Here is a 9,165-nt window from a genome sequence, read left to right as displayed (position 1 = left end):
CTCAATATACCTGCACATTGTAGAAAAAAAGTCATTTTATTATTTAGAACATAAGACTTAAGCTAGTTTCCACCTGTAAACATATAAAGTTTAAATTAAATTTGTAATAACTCGAAAACTTGACGAAACACAGGGTATAACAAGATGCATCGAATCTCATATCTCATTTAAAGGAGAGGCGTAATAGATTATGGAGCTCAAACAGGTACTAAACTCTAGAATATGGAGCTCAAACAGGTACTAAACTTTAGACCTAAGCAAGCTTGGTACTCCAATAGTAGAGACCCCCAGAAGTAGAAGCATAACAGAAGCTAGATACTAAAAATCAAACACAAAATAAGACAAAAAATCTTTCAGATCAAACCACTATATTCACACAAACATGTAGAAAAACATAAACAAAATAAAAGAGAGAATTGGTAACTAACAGCTAGCTGGGTATAACTGTGATTAAATTAGCTTTTAGCCAACTAGTACAGGCCATCCCTTAGGTGCCTAAACTCACAACCAGTTAAGTCTATCGATCTCAGTATCTATACATGCAATTTATGCCATGAAATACTCCCAAACAGACGAGACAACAACAAGCTAATAACAATATATATACCAAATGTGTCATTAAATAGAAATTCTTATTTCTTCAAAGTAATCAGACTATAGACAATTTTGAGTTTACTAAACATTGTTTATAATTAGTCATCCAACATAAAAGTTGAAAATTGATGCAGTGAAAGAAGCTATAAAAACAGAGGAAACCAAAGCACATGCATATCTAGAATTATCAAAGGAAGTACAACATCATAAGCAAACCTAAATGTAGCATCAGAAGCAAGAGAAATGGTAGACATAACAACATCAATAAAACTAGAAGCAGAATAGAACAAGTCTAAAGATTGAATTAAAAAAAATTCTCTACTAAGATACCAAAATGAATTAAAAAAAACTGAAGCTTGAGAAGATGAGATTTTCAAATAACCAATACTAGACTAGTTAGAATCTCACATCCATTACTGGAGGAAGAAACCTAAATAATTAAATAATTAAAAAGAAACTAAGACATACCATAAACAAAATGACACAGGCATTATTTGAAGTAAACAACTAAATTATTGCCAAGAGAAAAGAAACACAGGACTGTGTAATTAACAAATTCCATAATGCTAACCTTCACAAGATCTCCTAGCTCCTCGCTGCATTCTAATTTGTCTTCTGCTAGCCAATTTTCCAACAAATTATTCTTGTTCTGGTTCACAACAAGACGTGATAGTTCCAATGACTCGTAAGCATTAAGCTTTCCTCTGGTCAAGAGAGTACCAAAATACTGCAAAAGGGGTGGTGTTTGCCCAGTTTGTCCAGGAACACTCTGCAACAATAAGAATAAGAATTAATTACTAATCATAAAGGTTCAGCATAACTTAAAAGTATTGTAATATCCAATTCCACTTCTATTCGAGTTGCCTGATACTGTCTTTTTCCAAGTAATTGACAGGTACTTTTATCTCAATTAGGTTCATAAATTTCCAATTGTTTAAAAATTATAGAAACAACCATTTGAAATTGGTCTCCGATCCCCAGCCCTCTAAACAAGGGGAAATAGCCATTTTGACAGGTATCCCATAGTAACAAACTGCCACAATATGGAATGCCATGTTCTGTATCATTGACAGAGAGTTTGTCTATTCTACAGTCTACACAACCTGAATTTGAGAATTACTTTAAATATACATAGTAAAAAGTTACAGAATAACTTGACACCAACATGACAACAAAAGCAAAGTGGAAAAACCTGAAATTTGGCAACTGTATCAGGAGTACGAAGTAACAAGTTCCTGAAATACATATGGATCCAAACTTACACATTCCAGTCTTGAGGTAAAATGAGCAAGCTTTAGTTTCAGGCACATGGGGGTGTCCCCATAGCAGTCTTCATTGGATGGTGATAGTTGCAATTGGATTTAAACTTATAATCCCCTGTTTTTAAGAAGAAAGTACACATGGGGGTGCCCCCATAGCAGTCTTCATTGAATATTTTATATTATATACTGGACACATTCCACAATGTGTAGTTTAATTATTTTGACATAGTAACAACAGTTTTAAATGAGATGCCATAACCCACACAAAAAGATTATTCTGAACTTGAAATGGCTTACATGATACATTTAGTTCAAACCTTCACTATTATGCGAAGGACATGCTGTTCCTATGAAAAAAATGAAAAGAAAAATTTCTCATTGATTATAATTTTTTTAGAAACCGACATGGCCAAAATCCTGAGGTGTCCTTGAATATATTTTTGAATAAATTTATTTCACTACTTTGCATCAACCAAAGCATAGACCCAAATGCCAAAATTTAATTAAGCTGAACGGCTGATGCTAATGTCAATTGAGTTTGATGGCAGACACTAAAACAAGACAAACCATGATACAAATAAAGGTAATAATTTGTTTTAAGTGTAAAGAATCTCAATATTGAATTATTTGTCATTATTATTGTTCACAGTAAATTAGATATCTATATAACTAAAACATATCCTCCTTTCTGTTGGTGGGCAATAACTGATATTGAATAATTGACACTGTTTAAATCAATGTAAAGAAGATAAGGACAATGGAAATAAGTAGACCAGAAATAGTTGCATCAGTCTAGAGAAATATGACGATTAGAGAAATTTAAAAGATTGAAGCAATTTCAATAGAAATACTGGGTTATAAGAGGCTACAAATACTCTGTTTTCTTAAGATCCTTGTTCTGCTTGAAGTTGGCCCAGGAAAGAAGACTATCCACAATGCCAGACTTTGCCACTGCAAGTTTAAAAGGTAAAACATAAACAAAGATACAGAAAGTAATGATAAGAGTGCATCTACATAAACAAGCAAAGAGCTTCCCGAACCTTTCTTTAAGAACTCTAGTGGGAGTTCACATTTAGACCCAAAACTGCTTGGACGAATGGTAAGAGTTCCACCCTTGATTGTGGCAATCGAATTTACAAAGCTAACCTGGTTTAACAAGAGAAAACAATAAGAATAAAACACCCTTAAAAGTGCAGAACAGCATCAAAGTACTCTCATTTAAAATAAAAATTCAAATGCCTGTTGAAATTGCCCATCACTAAGGCTCACACAAACCTCCCACCTGTCATTCACTTTCTCTGTGATCCTGCAGAGAAATGGTCAAAAGAGTATGTTAGCAAAAAAGATAACAAATGAAGAAAAATGAAACACAACATAAGCTCAAGGGCCATTACTCAGATAAGCTCAACATAAGCAAGATTTCCCAATGAATTCCAGTCCCAGAGTACCAATATTGTGGCACCCATTAATTATAAGATGAGTAAGTTGCTTGCAACCAGTGGAAATAGCTTCCAAACCCTTGTCACTTAGGAAATAACAGTCACTTAGAGTGAGATCTTTTAGCTTCTTACATCCATTCCCAATGGCACGTAAACCCTTGAGTTTTAAAATCCGGATGAAATGAAAGAATAAGTACCGAACTTACTAGAAAATAGAATAAAGATATGAAAAAAAGCCAAGCTGTTATCACATCTCTTCTATCTTATAAACTAAGCTACCCAATAGCATTTAGAGGCAATCAATAGAAAAATTGAAAAATGAACCTAAGAGCAAATGAAATAGACAAAAAAAAAAGCAAGTATGCGCTTCAGTTCTGCAGCCTCCTTGGCAGTTATGGAAAGGTCTTTTTGAAGCTTTTCACTGCAGAAGTCCTTGAGCAAGTGATCGGCACGATAGCAAGTCCCAGTTTTCTCATCTTTAACCATAAAGTCAGTAGATTTATCAACATGACCAGATGCTTTGAGAACAACCTCTGGGGTGACACAGGGACAGTCAACCTCCAACATGTTCTCCTCAAGAACAAAATGCTGCAGCAACTTACTCCCAATACTATAATCAGCTGCTCTTGCTGCCTGCAAAAGTATTAGAGGTGAAACATATAACACAAACAACAGCTAAACCCGCAACCTGCATAATCGAGCAAAACCAAAGATTGACAAATAACCACCAATAATTTGTAGACTCACTATAAATTGTTAAAGAATAAATTTAATAAGAAAAAAAAGGGAAAAATTAAATACTGCTCATTAGGAGAAAAAATATCAATCGACATCAACCTTAGTAAGTACATTAAGATTAAAAAAAAATACAAAAACTGCTATATAAATGATAAACAAAATTACACCATAAAGGACTGACAAAGAAGAGAATAACATACCAGTAATTTAAGATATCAAACGGCTATTAATAAATAAAAAAGGGCTTTTAGAGAAGCAACAAACGTTTAAAAATCATTTTAAAACAATCTTTTTTTATACGCTCAAAGCATAATCATGAATTTCATAATTTTCAACTGAAAGGGAAAAATAATATAAATAAGAGAATTAGAGAGGCATAAGAGATTAAAGACAATTCATTTAATTTCTAAAATTTCTTTTCACCATTATCAGATGCAAGAGAATGATAACTTGGGGAAGAAAAATCAATTTACTCTAGCATATAAAAATAGATTTTGCCACTGTAAGAACATTTTAGAAAAGTAAATTACAAATAAAAGAATTTTAACAAAAAATCATAACTAAATCTATTTTAATAGTATTAGAAATAAATTGTAGACTAAAACTGTCGAATCTAAGATACATTTTAAAAGAAATCATAAACAAAATCAAAATTTGGGGTGTGGGCAACACAGGGAAGGTCACTCTTCTAAAGTAACATATCAACGAAAAAAACCAAAACTTACCTTAATGATAATGCGGTAAGCTCTGATACATTCCACTAGAGTAAGAACATTGCCAATGTACTCTAATAATGAGAAATATATAGAAGAAATGGCTTACCTCACCAAGGTGTTGCAAAATACCATAAAGTCCACCAAATATTCTACAGAATACCATATCTGTGTGTCCATGAAATATACCTGTAAAGTAGAAATAAAATAATGTGTCAAGCATTTATGCTAGACCAAGTTGATCTATAAACTAAGCTTCTAACTTCTTCCCTAATTCTTTGTTCAAGATATTTTACAGTGTTCGTCATTAATAAATTTAAACTAAGATGGGCTTCCATAACTAGTGCAGATATTATCAAGAAGCGAGTATGACAAACATCACTCACAACTACTATAGGAGCCCATATTGCAATTATTGCACCAGCGTTATTCTGTACTGCAAGAGAAGCAATTTTTTTGGGGGTTAGATTTAGTAGCTATACCAGGTTTCTGATTAATTTTTTTGGACAAACTATATACAAAGGAACAGAGAAAACCTTTTGGGAAAAGCTCATGCCAGTCATAACTTTTCACACCAATTTTCATGATCTGCTTTGTTGGTCCTATGAGAGGCTTTATCTGCATTATTCCACTGGCCGCGGTTAACAGTAAGTATGCTTTCATGTTTATATTTAACTAGCATAAGAATCAGAAAGATTACAATGAACAGAAATGCTAAGAATTAATTAGCTCTGATTTTATATTTAACTAAAATCTGTTTCTTGTCAAGAAAGTGAAATAATAGCAAAAATATCAATTCTAGTATATTTCTTAAACCTTCAAAGTAATGCTAGTTGCTAAATTCAACATCTAAGAAAAAACTTGGTGCAAGATTGATCTAGAACTTTTAAAAGAAGAAAAAATGCCTTTGTGATGAACTTACCTGTGTCCAAGCAAGTAGATTGAATATTCTCAAATTCAAAGAAAAACAAGGAGATAACTCAAGTGATAGTGCAAATTGGGTGGCAGAAGTAGTCATAAGATTCTCTGCCATTCAAGAGCCACAAGTTCACAGTTAAAGTAACAGTTATCACCAACTAAAGTTTTACTAGTCTTAAAAATACACATGGAAAACTTTTTAAAACATGAAAACACATCTTAATTTCTTTAGTGTTAATTGAAGATATAGAGGACAAGGTGATTGTTCTTTCTTCTTCATCAAATTAATAAAAGAAACATAGGAATAGGATAAGTACATGGCATATTCAAATTGCAAAGAATAAACACAAATTCATTATAGAAGTAACAAGAGCAATCCATTAAATGTAACAAATGTATTATTAGAGAGCCCTCAGATCTCATAGCTATATCAGATCATTAACAATATTAACCACAGATTATTTTCAAAGCCCATTTACATCTTCACCCACCTCGTAAGAGATAGAGAGAGTAGTAGTAGTAATAGTAGTAAAGAAGGAATGAAAGAGAGATAGATAGATAGATATGATGGTGGTGGTGGCGATAATGAGGCAGCAAAGATATAAAGGGCAATTATGAAAAACCAAGGAGAATTTGTTTCCAATAATGAGTTTTTCCATCACAGGGCAGAAATACTATTATGCATGATATTATCATCACTAGAAGTCAATTGAAAAGATCAGTGAACAATACAATCCAGAAATAAACACAAAAATGAAGTGAAAGTTCCTCCCTTTAAGTGGGTAGGTTCATATAAAGCTTTCTAGGCTGCATGTCCATCAATTAACGCAGCAAAAAAACTACTCATAAACATTTGCCATCATCTATTACAGAACCCATTAACATACCAAACCAGAACAAATGCCCTCAGAGACCATTTTAATATATAAATGCCCTCAGAGATTAATGCTAGAAATTTCATGAACATTGAAAATTCATTAAGAACCAATCACATCTTCAAGGTTTAAACACCACCACTTCAACCATCACCTTTGGCATTCACCACCAACAACAACAAACACAGATCATCATCACCACAGCCAACATGAGAAAATAGTAATAAATAAATAAATAAAATAAAATAATGGATCATGGTGAGTACCAAAGATGGTGAGAGCAGAAAAGATGGAAGCTCAAAATGAAATCAATGCTCATATCAATACAAAAATAAAAGTTTTCATCATCAGGAATAAAGTAATCTAGAAACAAACTAAAGACTTCTATAATACCACTTCACAATTGAGACCTCCACACATCCTCAACCCTGAGCCAAACACAAAAACAAAGAAGAGAGAGAAAGAAAAAAAACAAAAGCAGAATGAGAAGAGATGCATACTGCCGTGCCTACCTTTGTTGAGCCCTTCGGCTATGTTGAGCTCTGCCAAGGTCGAACCCCACTTATGCACCTGCCCAAACGAGCCCCCAAGCCTCCACGTCCTGCCCAGCCCCTGCGCTGTCGAGCCCAGACCCGAGACCCCCCCACCCACCGTCGAGCCCAACCCTCGAGCCACCATCGTTGCTGTCGAGCCCAGCCCCGAGCCCCCTGCCACCGAACAGCCCAACCCCGGCCCCCTTGCCGCCGTCGACCACCATTCCCCGAGCCCCTGCCGTCGTCATTCGGGCCTAGCAGAAAATATGCGATAGAGAGAGGGACAAAGGAAAGTATAGGGATCGGGTGGGAGAAAGGGTTTCTTTCTTCTATATTTAATTTTATTTTACATATGAAATTTTTTGAGAGAGTATATATTATTTAGCGGGAGTCCTAAAGGTACCGCCTTTTTTTTCATTTGGTTACCATCCTTACTATAACTCTTTTTAAATAGTCTTATCTTATTCTGTTATGGAAATGGGTGTTTGGTGTAGTGCGAGGCCCACCATGAGAACTTCAAGCACAATATACAATAAAAATATATCTAATAACTCATATTCAATCAAAGCAACAAACAGATACCAGATCCTACTAGCATGCTCAACAACATAGCATCTAGACCAACACAAAAGCACGATGACATAACAACCTAACAATACAGTTGTCCAATAACACATTAGCACTATAACACGACAACATAATAATATGACAATATATTCACACAACAATTCAATATTACAAGAGCACATAACAAAGCAGCCAACAAGCTAAACACATAGCAGCCATGCCGTCCTAGGCACTTTACCTGGCCCTGGGTTCGCGGTCTGCACCGAGAGGATGACTCCAGCATCCTAGGAGGGACTCGCCCTAACGGCTTGCACTCCATATGCTCAGATTTGCAATCCGCGTGATTAACACCGATCCCAGCCCCTTGCCGTCCCCGGCTCTTGCCGCTTTCAGCCCTTACCTCTCTCGGCTTTTAATGATTTCAACTTTTGCCGCTCCGACCCTTGCCTTTCCCGGATTTTGCCGATTTTAGCTCTTTTCGATCAGTCATAATCACATGTATGATATAACAAACATAAAACAATACATACAGTACAACACATCACATAGCTCTAATGGGTACAAACAATTCTCTTACCTTGTGTCCCAAGATGACAATCCAAAGCGATCCCGAGCACAATCCTAATCCTGAGCCTGAGCGATAAGACCTTGTCACAACGCATCAACAATAGCCATCCATCAAGTTATAATCCATTAAATAACTTTGGGTTACAATTCTAGTCTCCGAGACCTTGGATTCTACCAATCCGGGGGGTAAAATCATTCCCGAGCCTTAACATTTGAGTTCCTAAACCTAAAACCCTCAAATGGCCAACATCTAACACTTGAGCCGTGGCCCAGCCCCTTAAGGGTTGCAGCGCGCTCAAGTCAGAGGCAACAGCCTCACTGGTTGAGGGACACGGGCCACGACATTCCCTTCCTTGGGACGCGGCGCGCCACGCTGCTAGAGGCTTTCCAACCTCTTCGAACACACGGGTCACGACGCTTGAAGAACAGGGTGGCGGCTCAAGCCTAAAACCCAGAAATCCCACAATTTTCTATGTTTTTCCTGAACTCAAATCACCAAAATTCCACCCTAGACATGAACTACAGCCATAAATAAGTCTCTCAAGTATTCCCAAGTACCTTAAACAACACCACCACAGTAATAGCTAAACCAAAACTCCATCACAGCCCAAAACTCAAACCTTGAGTTTGAAACTCAAGAACATCAATATCAAACTCATATTTCAATAGGGAAGCACAATAATTCACTTACCCCTTCTGCAAATGATGACCCTAAACCCATCCCCAACTGATCCTAGCTTGATTCCTCAGTCTCCAAGCTTCCACATCTTCAATTCAGAGTCTCACCACAAGAATTTCTCCAAAACTATCAAAGCCACCAAGAGAGGAAGGAAGAGCCGAGAGAGAGAGAGCGACAGCTGAGGAGTTCTATCTTTCTTTTCCTTCTAAGTGTTTCCCTTAAGTTCTACAACTATTCAGAATAGCTGAGTCATTCAATGGTCAGGTCTATCCCTTGGAAA

General features: G+C 35.9%; 1 protein-coding gene and 1 long non-coding RNA gene across 2 annotated transcripts; both read right to left on the bottom strand.

Moving 5' to 3' along the window:
• Positions 1-240: 240 nt before the first annotated feature.
• On the bottom strand, positions 241-1,840 carry LOC133824978 (clathrin heavy chain 2-like). Its single transcript, XM_062257986.1, has 3 exons — positions 1,787-1,840; positions 1,166-1,363; positions 241-318 (listed from the first exon to the last, which is right to left on the bottom strand). Exons 1-3 carry the CDS (start codon positions 1,838-1,840, stop codon positions 241-243), a joined length of 330 nt encoding a protein of 109 aa, XP_062113970.1.
• Positions 1,841-4,854: 3,014 nt separating this feature from the next.
• On the bottom strand, positions 4,855-5,382 carry LOC133821324 (uncharacterized). The gene is made up of 3 exons (XR_009887475.1): positions 5,283-5,382; positions 5,133-5,182; positions 4,855-4,935 (listed from the first exon to the last, which is right to left on the bottom strand). It is a non-coding gene; the product is annotated as an uncharacterized LOC133821324 (long non-coding RNA).
• Positions 5,383-9,165: the final 3,783 nt, after the last annotated feature.

This window comes from Humulus lupulus, chromosome 3, assembly GCF_963169125.1.
Source record: "Humulus lupulus chromosome 3, drHumLupu1.1, whole genome shotgun sequence".
Lineage (NCBI taxonomy): Eukaryota > Viridiplantae > Streptophyta > Magnoliopsida > Rosales > Cannabaceae > Humulus > Humulus lupulus.
The sequence above is the reverse complement of the archived record's forward strand: the minus strand, read 5'-3'. Positions and strand labels throughout refer to the sequence as shown.

What these genes read in the sequence shown, in the direction of transcription:
- LOC133824978 (XM_062257986.1), bottom strand. Translation starts at nt 1,840, where the DNA reads ATGTATTTCAGGAACTTGTTACTTCGTACTCCTGATACAGTTGCCAAA. An exon ending in ATACAGTTGCCAAATTTCAG is followed by an intron (nt 1,364 to 1,786) that starts GTTTTTCCACTT and finishes TTATTGTTGCAG; the next exon opens with AGTGTTCCTGGACAAACTGG. An exon ending in AGCTAGGAGATCTTGTGAAG is followed by an intron (nt 319 to 1,165) that starts GTTAGCATTATG and finishes TTTGATTTTTAG; the next exon opens with TATCTAGCTTCTGTTATGCT.